Raw genomic sequence first — 17248 nt, 5'->3', positions numbered from 1 at the left:
GGATAAAAGATAGATGAATGTGGGTGGATGATGGTTGGCTGGCTGGCTGGCCGGCTGGATGAATAAATGGATGGATGGTAGATGAATGAATAAATATATATATGAATATTCATAGTTCTAGAGAATTACACCCACAGAACAAGCAGAACACACCAGCTCTTGCATCTAAATAGTTCTGTATTTTCACCAAAGCCAAGCCATATCTGTACTTTGGAAACTCCTTTGATAGACAGATAGATGTTTCCCCTCCCAATTTGTAAGATCTGGAAAGGCCCAATGAGTAGCACACCATCCTGAAGGCTGAGCCTTTCCCACGTCTGTGGGAGGTGTCTGCAGCCCACATCTTCCATGGGTTGTCTGGGGGAGAATTCTCTTCAGTTCAAAGATGCTGGAAGATTCATTCAGACGGTGGAGCTAGGCTGTGACACAACCCTGGCAGGTCAGGAAAGCCTTAGCAGAGACTGTGGATCCCAGAAAGCCTCATCAGGAGAAGTTTAGAAAGCACACAGGAGGGGTGACTTTGCCCCTGGGGCCATCCCCCACCCCCCACCCCCATGCGCACTCACTGCAAAGCACTCCTAGGTATTTTTTTTTAGATTAAGGTGCCTAGCCCTGAAGGGGTACTCCTGTGTCGGCACAAGTCTTAGCCTCCCTGTCTCCCTCACCACCCCCACCATGGGGATCCCATTGTCTAGGGAGAGAGTCAGAAGGGATGCCAAGCCAGCCACCCAGGACATCCAGCGGGTACTTCAAGCCTACTCAGGAAGGACAACAGCCTTCAGTGTGTAAAAGGGTCTCGCTAGTGCAGAAGAGGCCAGACCTCTGTTTCCCCCAAGGACCTACTCCTCCGCCCTCTGACCTTAAGCTTTCCCCATTGGGCTACACCATACCAGGTACCTCTCCGTTCTGGCCATGTCCTGGCCTAAGGTGCTGACTCCAGTACGCTCCTGTGGAAAGGTTGCTACAGTTCAAGAGGTTCATAGGGCTCCCCCTCCTCTGATGGTGAGTACTGAGCTGGGCAGAGCAGGGTCCCCAGGGCAGGGGTTCTTCTGAGGTACAATCCTGAGAACTGGGGAGCTATCACAAGCCACTAGGGCCAAGAGGGTTTGGGCCACGGCACCAAGGGCTAGGTGGGTCCATAGGCTGCTTGAGTCTACTCCCACGGAGACATCCACAAGGTGCAGCTGCCCAGACAACCTCTGACTTACCTGGGGAGAGGCCAAGACCCAGTCAACCCCACAGACAGAGGTCTGTGGCCAAGTGAGGTGAGACCCACTAGGCCCTACTAGGGTCAATGTGAAGAACAGAGTGTTTCCTAGGCCCAGAGCTCCCAAGTTCAGCTACCAGTTTACATTGCCAGGCCCAGAGCAAGCTCCCCACAGCTGCCGCCCTATACCCTTCCCCTTGGTCACCTGAGCTGGGGTCCCACGGCATCGTAGACCGTTATGATTGGGAAGCCATTAAAGGTGGAACTCATGGAGCTCTTGTAGGCACCCATGTCAGGGAAAATCAGCCAGTCACCCACATCCAGCTCTGGCAGCTGCACCTCCTTCGAGAAGAGCCTGTCAAAGGCGTCACATGTGGGGCCATAGAGGGTGCAGGGGAAGAGGCGGGGCTCCGAGGGGAACTCCTGCAGGGAGAAGGAGATGATGAGGTCAGAGAAGAAAGGGTCTCACTGCATCGCTAGGATGTCAGGCACGGCCCTGGGAGACGTGTGGCCACCCAGCAAGGATGGCACCATTCAACCCCAGTGAACAGTGACAGAGTGGTTGTTCTGGGCCAGCCTTTAGGACACACTCAAAGGCCCTGCCTAGAGCTCACATCGCACCAGGGCCATTCTCAGCCTACCAGCTCACAAACACATCACGTGTGCGTGCTGAGGACCCAAAGACCGGGTCTCAGAATCCACTGCACCCTGGAGTCACCTGGGGAGTTTTAATGATGAACGGATGCTGGATTCAACCTGGGGATTTAAATCTATTTATACATATGAGAGCATGGCCGGGCAGTGGGGACTTTGACAGCTTGGCAGGTGGCTCTAATGTGAAAAAGGGAGCTTGGGATCCACTACTCTCCAAGTCTCCCAAATCTCCAACATTCCAGAGCTCTAGAAACACACACACAGCGCAGAGAGATGCACATGGAAGCATCCTGAGCTGATCAGACCCATGCAGCCTCCACAGACACACGTGCCTGCTCAGGCATGAATCACAAGATGTGCACTAGGAAACACATACAGATGTGTGCATGCAACGCCTTGCACCCATGCCCAGCATGACAACCTGCAGAGCATGGGTGACCTGAGACCCTGCCTCTTGGGTCAGGGGCTGGACTTGGTGGTTTCAGGACACAGAAGGTCCCCTTACCTTCACCACAATGGGTATCCTGGGGACAGGCTCCCTGAGGAAGAGTCGGAAAGCACCATAATAGCCCTCATTGAGATAGTATGCCAGCTTCCTATGGCCTCCTGGGAACAGGGAGTGAACAGGATGAAGTGTGCTTGGCTAGGTCTCCCTAATGAGTCCCAACTCCCTTGGGAGAGGCCTGCTGCCCAGTGAGGCAGAACTCCTGCTTTGTCCTAAGGGTCTTCCCCAGGCCCCTCCTGTCATGGCTAGATGCATGGCGCTGGGCCCCACTGCCCTCCACCCCACCCCCCACAGGAACACTGAACAGCAGTAACTGGTTGGGACGATCTGTTTTAAGCTCCACGTGTACTCATGTGAGGAGTATATGAATCCTCTTGCCTACACTTATTGGGTACCATGACCCCTGCACACAGTTGGAGAAACTGAGTCTTGCCAGAAGTCCACAGGAGGAGGCAATGCACTAGGATTATCCCCAGACGCAGGTTCGAGTGCTTGGACTAGGTCCCCAAGCACCTGCTGTGTGAGGCAGCACAGGAGCAGCGGCTTTTATTTGATGTTTCACTCAGGACATGCCAGTGCATACATTTCCTTTCTTTAAGGAATCCCTTGTTAACTGTGTTTCCTACCTTCTTTCAATATGGCATTGAAGCTGTGACTTTTTGCCTCAGCCTCCCGAGTGCTGGGGTTGCAGGCATATGTCACCACACCCTGCTTTATCTTAGGTTTGTGTTTGTTGTTTGAGATAAACTCCCATAGCCCACACTGGCCTGTGTAGTATAGGCTTGTCTTGAACTCACGAACTGCCTCCTCATCTTGGCATCGCAGGTGGGTACCAGGATACCTAGTCTTTGCTGTTCTTGATACTCTGACATCTGGCCTCTGCAGACACAGGAGTCTGACCTTCTCTGGATAACTAATTCCTAGAGGCAGTAATTGTTCCCACAAATGGCCTCCCTCCGTGTACAACCACCAGTCCAGCGCCCAAGCAGCCAGCAGCTTCCTTTTTAGAAAGTTTTAAAGATGTATTTATTTCACGTGTATGAATATTTTGCCTGCATGTGTGTCTGAACACCACAGTCATGAAGTACCCATGGAGGCCAGAAGAGGGCGTTAGAACTGACGTTACAGACGGTTGTGAGCCACCATATGGGCACTGAGAATTGTCCTCTGTGGTAGTGGCAAGTGCTCTAAACTGCTGACCCCCTCTCTGCCCTGCTGATTCATTTCGTGAGCTGTCCCTATTCCAGCCACTTTCTCCTGGGGGTTGTCACCCTGGGATGAGAGACCAGAGCCAGCCTTACACTCTGGAGCCGGCTGAAATCACCAGAACCAGCCAGAACAAAGCCTGTCTTGGATGCCCAACTTCATCATTCCCTCCCTCATAAATCATAATGGAAGTGGAGTGGAGTGTCTCACGTCTGTAATCCCAGCACTCAGGAAGCTGGGGCAGGAGAGTTGCCACAAGTTCCAGGTCAGCCTAGGCTACACAAGACCCTATATTCACAAACAAGCATCACAGCGAAGATGCCAGCTTACTCTCCTTTCTCGCCCGATCCACTCTGTGTGGATAATTCATGCGGGGACTCCTGTCTCTGGGAAACTGTGTAAAAATTGCTCGGAGACAGCTGTCTCCATGTAAGCATGCTTTGCCATAGCTAATTAGAACAAATCCTTAGGACAAATCCTGGGTGTGCTATAAAACAGTGCCCAACTCTGACAGCACCAAGGGCTGCAGATGGCTCCCTCCCTCAGAACACTCAGCCTCTATTGACATTACTCAAACAAGCATGTGGCCGCTTTCCCCCTAGCTCCCTCACACTCTTGTTCTATGACTCCCGGATCCCAGACACCATGGTATGCCAAGCCTGTTCTTCTCAGCCATCTTAGTCTGTCTTCACAACACTGCTTCTGAGCCTGCATCCAGGACTCCAGTCAGACTCTTCACATCCGGGCAATCGGCGGCCATTTGGATGCTGACTCTGAGCACAGATTTTCTCACCTCCGGTTTTGGTACTTTCTCCTCCCTATCTCCTTAACCCCAATTCCAGTGGTACCCAGATCAGTTCTGGATTGAGTTCATCGTGATGCTAGGGATGAAGGGCACCAGCCCTGGAGTCAGGAAGACATGGGCTGGCTGCTCTTCTGACTAGCTTTGCTGCCTTGGACAAGTCGCTGGCCCTCTCTGAGTCTTCAGGTCTACATGTTCATTGGGGGTGACTCAAAGCTGTCTCACGAGATTGGTGAGCAGACATGAGGTAAAATATGTATTTCGGCTGTCATTGACTTCTGCAGATTGGCAGCTTTTGCTTCTGTTGATGTGATGAATAACGACCCCCAAATCCTTGTGATTGGCTGTGGTACAGTGACAGAAGACAGGTGGGCTACACCCCAGCATCCTCCAATGAGACACTTTGTCAAAGGAACAGGGGAAGGGACCAGAGTGACCGGTAAATATTTACATGCCGGTGTCACTCAGTTCCCAAGATCAAAGAGTGCTAACCCAGTGGCTGCAGACCTGGGAATATTCTCAATCTTGCCATAAAAAACATTTCTGGTTCATTCTCTGGGAACATGGCAACCCCATCTCCCTCTCACACTCAGAGGCAAAATAGCTGAAGAGCTCTCCTGGGAGACACACCATGATGAGGGTCAAAAGTTCCTGTCACCAGAGGATGTCAGCCTTAGGGATGAGTCCGATTACAGCAGTCAGCCCTGCTTTATCTGTTGTGGGAGTTTGTACTCGAGTACTCTGTTAGTGATAGAAACCGTCACCTCCTGCACCCCAGGTTCTGTTCATGGTGGACTAGGTTTAATAATGGGTGTCTAGGGCCTTGGAGGCTGAACCTTGCCATTGTTCCCTCAGTGACGGGTAGACTTACCCACTACCTAGAAGAGCATCTTGGCTCTGTGCTTCACCTTCACCTTCCCCCTTCTGGGGAACAGTAAACAGTGCACAGACAGGGCCGGTCCAGTGTCCAGCTCTGATCTTACTTCCTATACCCCGACCCACGGTTCAGCCTCTCCCTGAGTCCCGGGGACACCTGGACAGTGACCACACCCGTCACCCACCTGGCTCCAGCGAGGCCTTCTTGGCTATGATGTTCACAACAGCTGTGCACACAGACTCTGCATAGAAGCGGCCGGGCTCCGCAATGACCTCGACACCAGTCCCCTCCGGGAAGTACTGGGCCCGGGCAGCATTGATCACTCTAGCCATCTGTGGAGACAGACCCAGCCTCTGCTGAATCCTGAGTCTCTGCAACTGTCATGACCAGCCACCCCTCTCCTTTGTCCCCACAATAGCCATTCAGACAGCAAGCTCACCTCCTCTTATTCAAGAAGAAATGGGTAGAAACAAAGCTAGGAGAGGCCAAAGTGCATACATAGCCTGCGTGTGGTCCCTGGCACCCTGAGGAATGTGACATTGCAAATAATTGATGCATGGTCAGCAGAGACAGAATGTCTCCGTGGTCCCCTGAAGCTAAGGGACCATGAGTGTCTGTCCACCAGGCCTAGCCAGGGCCAGCGGCTATGTCTAAAGAAGAACGCAGGGGGGCTGTAGGGGTAATTCGGGGGTATAACACCTGCCTCATGAGAGGCTGGAGACGAAAAATAAGAGGACAGGAGGAGGGAGGAGAAGGAGCAGGAAGAAAAGGGGTAGGGATGAGAGGGAGACAGGAGGGGAGGAGGAGGAAGAGAAGGAAGAGGGAGGGGAGGAAGAGGAGAAGGAGGAAGAGGAGGAGACCATTGTTCGATGGAGCTCCTGACCTTGGACCAGAGCTGTGAGGCAACAAAAAGAAGTACAGCAAGCAGGTGCACACACTCAGACGCACTCACAGTCGCACATGCAGTCCGGTGAAGACGTCTGTCCGAATCAAACCACGGGGCCCGCAAACAGACTCCCAGTTATGCAGGGTTCTGTGTACAAACCACACAGGCGTGCGCACCCACTTCTCCCCCCCACCCCAAGCTGCTGTACCCAGATGGCCACTCATGCCCTGGGGCCACCCATCTTACCTCCTCAAATTTAGCTTCAGAGCCCTCAGCTCCAGGGAAGCCTCCACCAAGATCCAGCAGACTCATGTGGTGGCCGGCCCGGCTGCCCATCTCAAACACACGACGGCAGTCCGCGATGGCCTGCCTGTAGCTCTGGGGTGTCTGGCAGTCAGAACCCACGTGGAAGCTGAGCATGGCCATTGGTGTGGAAGACACACAGGGGGAGATTCAAGTCAGTGTGAGGACAGAGGCACTGAGGAACACCCACCCAGGGGCTTCGAGACCAGTGCCAGCCAGCGCCAAGATGATACTGGCCCACTTGGCACCCATAGATGTTTGTGGCCTTGGTCACACCAGGCGTCCTCGTGGAGACACACATCCCATAGTCATCCAATCAGGGCTAACGACAAAGTGACGTTTTTCCCCAGCTGCCCACTCCCAACGCCTTTGTTGAAGTGGCTCCCCTTCTCTTACCTAGAGCCCCACAACCCAGTGCCCCCCGAAGGTAAACTGAGAAACCAATTCTGGTTAGAGGGGATGAAGTGAGTGAATATTTCTCATCAGATGCAAAGCTTGGCTGGCCAGATGGCCCAGAGAGTAAAGGCACTCGCTGCCAAACCCTCCTGAGTTCAATTCCTGAAACCCACTCGACGAGAGAAAACTGACTCTTAAAAATTGTCCTCTGACCTCCACGTGTGCACTGTGGCATGTGTGAGCACACACACACACAAAGTAAATAAATGTAAAAAAATTTTTAAAATTTTTTACTTAAAAAACCTTGTAAGGGGCCATGAAAACATAACAAATGACATCAGGCTCTCTTTTTTAAAATAGTATCTCATATAGCAAAAGCTAGCCTCCAACTTGCTATATAGCCAAAGATGACCTTGAACTTCTGACCCTCCAGCCTCCATCTCTGGAGTGCTGGGATTACGGGGTGCATACCACCCTGGTTTTATTTGGTGCATACCAGGCCAGAACACTACCATCTGAGCTGTGTCCCTAGCCCTGCCCGCCCCCCCCCCCTTTTTTTGAGACCCGGTTTCCTGTTGTCCAGCCTGCCCTTGACCTTGTCACTCTCCTGCCTCTGCTTCCTGGAGTGCTGGGATTAGGGCTGTGTGTCCACAAAACCAGGGCTCAGAATCCCTTAAAGAGTAAAATGAATGCACGGATCCCGGAGGAATGAAATGTAAAAAATTTCAAACCGAGACTCGATCTGTAAAGTGATTAGACCCCAAGGGAAGAAAGAAAATCAGCAACATCCATCCTGTCTTCATTTAAAATTCCAATTTTTCTCATCATGGAGATTTTTGCATTTGTTTTGATTTTTTTAAAATACTGTTTGAAAATGTTATATGTCTGGAGCGTTAAGTTTTTGATGTTTACTTCAATTTGTCCCCTAGGCTATTAGTGCCTCACGTCCTCTAGGCCTAGAAAACGCACAAAGCAGAGGTGTCCCTGAGAGTCCTTGGCTGTCTAGGGACAGCAATAGAAATCAAGACGGAAAAGGCCAGTGCTCACTTACGAGGCCCCCACCACGGCCAGCCCCAGCTCTCTGGCAGCCTGGAGCAAGCGTCCGCATGCCTCCAACTGAGCTCCAAACTTGGCATTCAGCGGGAAGGTGCTTCCACTGTCCTGGGTCTGGATTCGAAGGACCAACCTGGAGGGGGAAGGAGGGGGGGTGGCATGGGTGTACAGAACCCCGAGGCCCTCCAACCTTCCCACCCATCCCTGCCTAGTTGCTCCCAACTACCCAGCACGGAGACCAAGGAGTGAAACATGTTATTTACTGAATTTTGTCAGGCAAGAACAAGTGAGATAGAATCTCACAGTTAAACTTTCTAAAGAGTCCGAGGTATATGTGGGTGGTGGTGGTGGCACACAACTTTAATCCCAGCTCTTGAGAAGTAGAGGCAGGCAGATGTTTGAGTTCGAGGCCCGCCTGTTCTACAGAGTGAGTTCCAAGACAGCCAGGACTATGCAGAGAAACCCTGTCTTGAAAAACCAGAGATGTTTCACACCTTTCCTAAGATCACACAGCATATGGCTAATGTGAGTCTGAAATGTGAGCCTTGGTCTGACTCTAGTACGAGGACTTTTCCTATGATGTCATGGATGCCAGACCTTCTCGTGCCAAGCTCTGTCCAGTGCCATTGCAGAGACAAGGTCTATTTGGTACTAATAGTGCTCTATTATTTGGTGCTCCTGACAAAGTACTGGGCCTCCCGACTGAACCCTTGTGTCTGCAGTCTGGCCATCTTGTTGCCCAGAGGTTTTCCTGGAGCCACCTTCTACCTGGTTGCTGAGGCCCAGATCCATCTGTCGGAGTCCCTTGTACGCTGTTTCCCGTTGTACCTCTGCCACCTCACCTAGCTCCAGGGTGGTGCTGGGCCAACTTAGTTAGTTCCTCCTCACTGTCGAAGGTCAGAAGCTGCACCCCACAGCGGGCTGCGTACTGGATGTGGGAGACGGCTTTGCAGGGGTTGGCGAAGATGATCCGTGAGGGGGCCACGCCCAAGCCCAGCACCTGCTCCAGCTCCCCCTGGCATGAGTGAAGGCCAGAGTCGGGGCTGCCCTGCTGTTCCTGCCTTCCCTGACTCTTTGGGGACAGGACCTTAGCTTGAACTAGTGGGGATACCTTCCAATGAACCTCCTTCTGGGACCAGGTCCTTCACTGGGAGAGTCAGGTCCCAAAGAAACCTCACTTAATACCTGTGGCCCCCTCCCAGCACCTCTCACCCTGCCCCCTACCCTGAACCGCTCCCACCCAGAGCCGGGATTTGCTTCCCTTCGCCCAACTTCTGTTCCTGTATGACTCGGGCATTTTGTGTATTCGCTCTCTTGGTTCCATCTGCCCTCTTGGCCCTCTTGACCTTCTCTTCTCTCTCTCTCTTCTCTTCCTCTCACACTACCCTCTCCCCTCCTCTCATGGCCTAGTCTTTTCTGCTGGCCATGTTCTGTCTGGACTTTTCCAGATGCCTCTGACTGTTCTCTCCCTCATGTCTACAATAAAACCTTCTCCTCAATCATACCTAGGAGCCATCATATCCTTGTTTTCATCCGGTATTGCTCCCATTTTAAAGAGGGAGAAACTGAGGCTCAGACAGGTGACTGGCTATGCCAGGAAGGGATCCGTTTCCCTAGTTGGGATTACCTGGTCTTGTCACATAGTCACGTGCAAGGCTGACCACTGCAATTTGCTCTTTTATTCATTTTAAAGCATCCGAGGGACCGGGGCTACAGCTCAGCTGGTGGAGTGATGCGTAGTGTGCACAAAGCCCTGGGTCCAACCAGCACCCAGTAAACTGGGTGGCCTGTGCCTGTAATCTCAGCACTGGGAAGTGGAGGTGGGAGGACCGGACGTTCAAGGTCATCCTCGACTATGTAGTGAATTCTAAGCTAGCCTGGACTACATTGGATTCAGAACAAATAAAAGCCACTAGCGCAATAACAACAAAAAGCCTTGAGCCCTCAACATGGCAGCCACCATCGTGGAGGCCAGAGTCCCCATTCCTGATCTCCTGAACATTGGGCAATATTTCTCTAGAAAGTGACAGGCCCATAGGGAGGTGGTTGGCAAGCTGGCACAGGCTCACCTGACTGGCACAGTCAAAGCCAGTGCCCAAGGCAGCCAAGACAAGCAGCACCCCAGGTCTGTTATTACACTTCACTGCATAGAAGGGCTGGACTTGGGGCAGGGCCTGGAGGAAGGTCTGATGGCGGCTGGCCAGCACATCCAAGTCAGCCACCATGAAGGGGTCCTGGCGGCCCTGTTAGAGCAAGAACAAGGAGGGAGGTGAGGAGTGGGTCAGGTCCCGGAGTCCTCTCCACTCTATGACAAAAGCATTACTGTTCCTCTCGTTTTCTCTTCCTCTTCTTCCATTTCACTTTGTGGATTTTTTGTTTGTTTGTTTGTTTCGAGATAGGGTTTCTCTATGTAGCCCTGGTTGTCCTGGAACTCACTCTGTAGACCAGGCTAGCCTTGAACTCAGAGATCTGCCTGCCTGTGCTTCCCGAGTGCTGGGAATAAAGGCGTGCGCCACCACCGCCCGGTGCTGTTTCTCCCTTTTTAAGGGCCAGGGAAAACAAAGGTTTGGTTGGAAAATCAGTGACTTGAAGTCACACAGCAAGAATATGACAAAGAGAGGATTGATTTTTTTTAACAACAAAAAAAATTCTTTTGAGACAGGATCTCTCTATATAGCACTAACTGTCCTGGAACTTGCTGTGTAGACCAGGATGGCCTTGAACTTATAGACACCTGCCTGCCTCTGCCTCCTGACTACTGGGATTAAAGGCATACACCACCACGTCGGGCAAAGAAAGGATTTGAACTCTGGTCTTTTTAGTCACTTAAAACAGAGGTGCAGGGAGGCAGCTATCTATAGACCAAAGCTGGAGACAGATGGTCAGCCCCAGACAATGGCTTGGTTGAGGGTAAACCCCGAGTGTCAGGGAAGGGAATGGAAAGAACAGCAGAGCTCACTCAGGACCCCAGGGCAGGCCCTGGGAAAGCCTGGTCTGATGGCCTCCAAGCTGTAAACCAGAAGCCTTCTTGGGTACCAGCAATGGAGGAGGTTGGACTCACCCTCTCTCCTTACCTCGATGGAGAGCTCCTGGATCTTCCTCAGGACCAACTGCCGGGCAGATCCCTCTGGCCCCAGGATGATGGGCTCTGATGGCCACAGGCTTCCTGAGGCTCCTAGCTGCTCCCTCGGGTCTCCAGGGTGGGTGCTCATCCCTGAGACTCCAGCTGAGGTGTTCTCTGGGCACAGTTCTGACATCCTAGAAAAGACAGCTCTGTGGACCCAGTCTTCCTTCCTCAGCCCCTGCTGTCCCTCCCACAGCCAGAACGGCCAAGTCATTGACGCCTGGGCCCCATTCAGCCCCAAGAACTTCACCAAGCTCTGTGATACTTTCAACCTTTACAGCAGGCTACTGATGGCCCGTGGCCTGAGTCATGGATGCCAGTGACAAGCAAGACACATCAGCCATTCCCTCAGAACAGAAGCATATGACTCTCCTCCAGGCTCCTTCCCACACGCTTGCCACTCAAGATGAGAACCTGAGACTCAGTAGAGCAGTAGAGTCCAACTGTATATCATAGGACATTAGAAGTGAGACCTGTGACCACTCCCAAGAAGAAAGAAGGGGACTTGTCTCAGATTGGGTGGGACTGTGTCTATGACCCTTCCACACATGACTCACCTTGTGGCCATTATGACCTGCTTCCTCAAGTACAGCGCAGGAGAGCTGAGGTGATGAGAAAATATCTATGGGGAAATCTGGTCCCAACAAGATCTCAGGGTGCAGGAAGCCTACCTTCAGCCCAAACCTCCGGGAGAGACCTTCCAAGGAACACCTACTGACAGATGTTCAGGGTTGGGGACACCTGTGGAAAGCAAGCACTGGCCACCTTTAGAAGCGGGAGAGCCTGGAAAGCCTTTCACTCCCCCTCTTCCCAAGAGGTGTCCAGATCACTCCATACAGGGGATGGGTCTGAGTAGAATCTTGTCTCCAACACTAGTCAGGTGGCCCTGGAGGCTGGAGCAGGTGCTGGGCTCTCAGGGCATCTCCTGCTTTCTGCTGCCAATTTAACTGGGATGGCGAGCCTGTCTGTCGCTCCATCTTGCTCCACCCTACCTCTCCTTACCCTCCCTTTCTGGGAGAGCCTGTAAGGCTTCCCTGTGACCTGATGACCCTCCCAGGACAGAACCACCACCTTGAGTCAGGGCCAACTCTGGGATGTCAGCTGTCACTTTTTGAAGGCTTACACCCCCACCTGCAAGCTACAATCCAAGCAGGTCCAATATTATTCCAGCACATAATGACTAGGCTCCTATTCATTCGACCCCTCCTTCCTGGGCAGAATGGGTACACCGGGCGCTAGCTACACAAGGGGCCAGGTCTTCCTGTGGCAGGAGAGCTAGAGACATGGTCTGTCTTAACCCAGAAATCAAACCCACACATTAGTCGCTTCCTATAGCCCACCTCTGGCCTGCAGCCTCTCTGTGGTCCTCCCTCCGAGGGACAGCAGATGGCAAAGCCGCCTTCCCACTCTAAAAATGTGTCCATGGGTGCATCAGCTGACTGTTATGAGCTTCAGTTTCTTCATCTGGAAAATGGGATCTCAGGGAACAAGAGGGGGAATCTGTGAAATAAGAAGCATACAAGGCCTTGCTGCCACTGCTACTATCTGGATGCCCATCGCTGCAGAATGCCTGGCTTGAGAGGAACACACACACACACACACACACACACACACACACACACACATACACACATACACACACACATACACACACACTGACAGACACACACATACACACACATACACACACATACACACACACACACACACATACACATACACACACACATATGCACGCACACACACTGACAGACACACACATACACACACATACACATACACACACATACACATACACACACACACACACACACACACACACTGACAGACACACACATGCACACACACATACACACACACACTGACAGACACACACATGCACACACACATACACACACACACACTGACAGACACACACATGCACACACACATACACACACACATACACACACACATACACACACACACACACACACACTGACAGACACACATGCACACACTTGTCTTTTGAGGTCATAGAGTCTCCTGTGTTGATTAAAACGATAGCCCAGTAAAAACGGTTCTTCTCACAACCCACGGGACCTAGCATGCTGTCAGGATCACGAGAAAGAATGGATGGGCCGAAGACGGACTCTGAGCAGGAGGCTTCAGCCACTGGCCAGCAAGGACAGGCTCACAGAACAAACTGTGGGCGGCACAGAGAACAGCTTGTGCCAATAAAATGAATGTGAAATTGTTCAGAAAGCTAAATATGTGGATTTTTTTATGTGTTTGATGTTTTGCCTCTGTGTATGTCTATGCAACATGTGCATGCTTGGTGCCCACAGAGGTCAGAAGAGGATCCCCTGGAACCAGAATTAAAGATGTTTGTGAGCCACCATGTAGATAGTGAGAATCGAACCTAAGTCCTCTGAATGATCAGTCAGTGCTCTTAACCACTGAGTCATCTCTCTAATCTCTAAATATGTGTTTTTAAACAAGCCATAAAGCATACTTAAGAAAGCAGAAAGAAATAATATTCCTATAGGGGATTACCTTTTAAGCTCACATACGACCAAATAGAGGACACTGTGAAGGACTGATTATATCAATTTATGAATAGCACAAATTCACCATCATAGAGCCCAATGCTTCTTGACATCTCCAGATGTGGGAGTTGGTTCTTGTCAAGCTTTGACTTGATGGTGGTATGAATTAAGTTGGCGTGCTTTTGATTTAGAGCTGTATTATTTTGATATCTCAAATCTCAGGTCCCATGGCTTCTTGGCTTTTGGGTTGAGAGTAAGTGTAGTATTGAATCTTTCTGTAGAAGATGTGTTTTATCTATTTAAATGTATGTATGTGTCTGTGTTAGTATATGCACGTGTGTGTGTGTGTGTGTGTGTGTGTGTGTGTGTGTGTGTGTGTGCGCTTGGGTGCACATGCCTGTGCAGGCTTGAGGTTCTGTGCAGGTGAAGAAGTCAGATGATGTTGGATCCTTTGGAGCTGGGGTTGCAGGCATTTGGCTCGGATCTGAAGTCCAGTCCTCATGATTGCAGAGCAAATGCTCAGCTTCTGACCCATCTTTCTACCCCTATTATTGAATCTTAGATTCCAAGAAGCCAAGATTGGATGGGGACAGGTGCCTAGTAGCAGCAGACTAGCAGGTTCCCTTGGCCACTAGACAGGGTCTGGGTGTTCCCACGGGCTGAGGAGATCCTCCAGTTGAGAGCCTCCGTCCCCTTCCTCTCCCATCAGGGTTCAAAGCTCCCAGGCTCCCAAGGACTCAGAAGTCAAAGCAGGACCAGCAGGAGGAGCCTGGAGTCGAAGGAGTATGTTCAGTGGATGGAGAGAAGATCCCTGAGCCACCAGGGCCTCCTGAATTCACTGTCAAACCATGGAGGGGTTGGTTCCAAACAAGAAGGTGGAAAAGTGCTTGTTTCCATGGAGATACCATCATCTCCTACCAGATGACTCTGGAAAAGTCTTTCTCTAGCTCTGCATCTCCCCTGCTAGACTCTGGGAGGTGCTTTTGCCCCCAAAGCCTCAGTTTCATCCTCTACATCACAGGAAGGTCCTGAGGATGGGGTGGGAGGGGATGGGGTGGGATGGGATGGGATGGGGTGGGATGATGTAAGATAAGATGGGAGGGGAAGGGAGGGGATAAAATGGGTTAGGATGACATGAGATGGGAGGGAAGGAGAGGAGAGGGAAGAGGATGGGGTGGGGTGCGATGGGATGGGGTAGGATGATGTAAGATAAGATGGGAGGGGAAGGGAGGGGATAAGATGGGTTGGGATGACATGAAATGAGAGGGAAGGAGAGGAGAGGGAAGAGGATGGGGTGGGGTGCGATGGGATGGAGTGGGATGGGATGGGGTGATGGCTAATATTAATTTTCAACTCGATAGGGTCTAGAATCACTGAAGAGAGAAGCCATGGGGCATATCCGAGTGTGATTTTCTAAATTAGGTTAATTGAGGTGCGTAGATCCCACCTGAATGTGGGCAGCACCAGCCCATGGGCTGGGATCCTGGACTGAATGAAAAGAAGAAAGTGAGCTGAGCACCATTCCTGACTGTGGGTGCGATGTGACCCCCTACCTCACACTCCTGCAGCCACGATGGACTGTACCCCAAACTGTGAACCAAAGGGGACCTCCTTTCCTTACATTGTCTCCATCGGGGGTTTGTCATAGCAATGAGAAAGTTAGCTACAGCAGATGGGATGGGACGGGGTGACATGGAATGACATGAGGTGACAAGATGTGACAGGTGACAGAAGCTCTCACCTGTGAGGAGCTAAGTACCTGGTTCTAACTAATAACCAGGACAACGATGCCGATGGATAGGCAAATTCCTTACCATTGAGCTACATTTCCAGCCCCAAACTTCATTTGATTTTTGATTGACACATAAACAATTACTATGGAATACAGTGTCATTTTTATTCATGTAAATTTCACAGAATAATAAACTTGGAGTCATTAGCATGTCCCTCACATTAAATGGCTAGTTTCTTTGTGATGAGAACGTTTCAAATCATCTCTTTTAGCTATTTTATTCTCTAACTTTAAATTTTTTCTATTTATTATTATGGTCTGTGTGTGTGTGGTGTGTGTGTGTGTGTGTGTGTGTGTGTGTGTGGTGTGTGTGTGTGTGTGTGTGTGTGGTGTGTGTGTGTGTGGTGTGTGTGTGTGTGTGTGTGTGTGTGTGTGTGTGTGTGTGTGTGTGTGCAGGCATCCATGTGCCACTGCACGCAGCTGCAGCTGGAAGATAACTTTCAGAAATAGGTTCTCTGCCTGCACCATGGGCTTTAGAGATCGGAGATGGGCTCTCACGCTTGCACTTTGAGTGTTTCTACCCACTGAACCATCTTGTCTGCCCTCTTTCAGCTGTTTAAAAATATATGGTTTGGGCTGGAGAGATGGCTCAAAGGTTAAGAGCACTGGCTGCTCTTCCAAACGACTCAGGTTCAATTCCCAGCATGTACATGGCAGCTCATAACTGTCTGTAACTCCAATTCCAGGTGATTTGGTACCCTCACACAGACATACATGCAGGCAAAAACCCAACATACATAATAAATAAATAAAAAAATAAATAAATAAATAAATAAATCTTTTTTAAAATATGTGATTTAAAGTACATTCTTAACATTGTGGCTGGAGTTTAATACTTGAAGCTGCCTAAACCAAGCATGATGGCTCCCGCTTTTAATCCCAACACTTGGGAGGCAGAGGTAGGCAGGTCTGTGTGAGCTCGAGGCCAGCCTGGGCTACAGAGTGAGTTCCATGTCAGCTAGGGCTACATAGAGAGATCTTATCTCAAAAAAAGAAAGAAAGAAAGTGTTGCTAGAGTTTTTCTGCCTGGCCCACAGTCAGGGCAAATCTCTCTCACCCGCCAGTCCCACAGCCGCTCAAACCTGATCAAGTAAACACAGAGACTTATATTGGTTACAAACTGTATGGCCGTGGCAGGCTTCTTGCTAACTGTTCTTACAGCTTAAATTAATCCATTTCTATTAATCTATACCTTGCCACGTGGCTTGTGGCTTACCGGTACTTTACATCTTCCTTGTCCTCATGGCGGCTGGCAGTGTCTCTCTCACCCAGCTTCCTGTTCTCTCCCTTCTCCTCTCTGTTAGTCCCGCCTATACTTCCTGCCTGGCCACTGCCAATCAGTGATTTATTCATTGACCAATCAGCAACACATTTGACATATAGACCATCCCACATCACTTCCCCTTTTCTTTTCTTAAAAAGGAAGGTTTTAACCTTTACATATCTCCAAAGTCAGCTTGGTATATTTGGGAATTTGGGCGTAGCTTCTCTTACTACTTCCTGCTGGAGGGGGGCGCTGTATCTTATGGGGACACAAAGAACATTTTAGGATTATGGAGTAGTCCATGAGGGTGTATTCGTCTGAGCCAGTTGCCTTGAAACGGTTCTGGATGTTGGATCATCTGGGCCATGGTGTCATCGGAGACCTTTCAGGTGGTCTTGGCTGGTCAAACCTGATGTGTCTTAATCTGGAACAAATCCATAGCCTCTTGCTTTCTGTGGAAACAAAAGCAGAATCTCCTTTCCAAAGCAACATATCCTTATATCCAAATTTTGAAGTCAAGGTACCTTTAAAATATGCATATTGGTTTAACTCAGCTTCCTTTACAATCAAATATCTCTCTGTAGTTAAGAATCCCAAAGACAACACAATCCAGATTCTCTGTGTAATATTCATCTTCACGTGGCTTATTTT

General features: G+C 50.5%; 1 protein-coding gene across 1 annotated transcript; it reads right to left on the bottom strand.

The window, feature by feature from the left end:
* Positions 1-279: 279 nt before the first annotated feature.
* Positions 280-11101, bottom strand: LOC128096279 (antizyme inhibitor 2-like). The gene is made up of 10 exons (XM_052715646.1): positions 10964-11101; positions 9959-10132; positions 8732-8904; positions 7888-8022; positions 6384-6549; positions 5436-5583; positions 2367-2467; positions 1413-1630; positions 891-947; positions 280-461 (listed from the first exon to the last, which is right to left on the bottom strand). The coding sequence occupies exons 1-9, from the start codon at positions 11099-11101 to the stop codon at positions 923-925; spliced, it is 1278 nt and encodes a 425-aa protein (XP_052571606.1). The 3' UTR covers positions 280-461; positions 891-922.
* Between the last annotated feature and the right edge of the window lie 6147 nt (positions 11102-17248).

The sequence above is a fragment of the Peromyscus californicus genome, unplaced genomic scaffold (genome assembly GCF_007827085.1).
Source record: "Peromyscus californicus insignis strain IS unplaced genomic scaffold, ASM782708v3 Scaffold_5__1_contigs__length_169319896, whole genome shotgun sequence".
NCBI lineage: Eukaryota > Metazoa > Chordata > Mammalia > Rodentia > Cricetidae > Peromyscus > Peromyscus californicus.
This window is presented reverse-complemented; position numbering and strand designations above follow the sequence as displayed.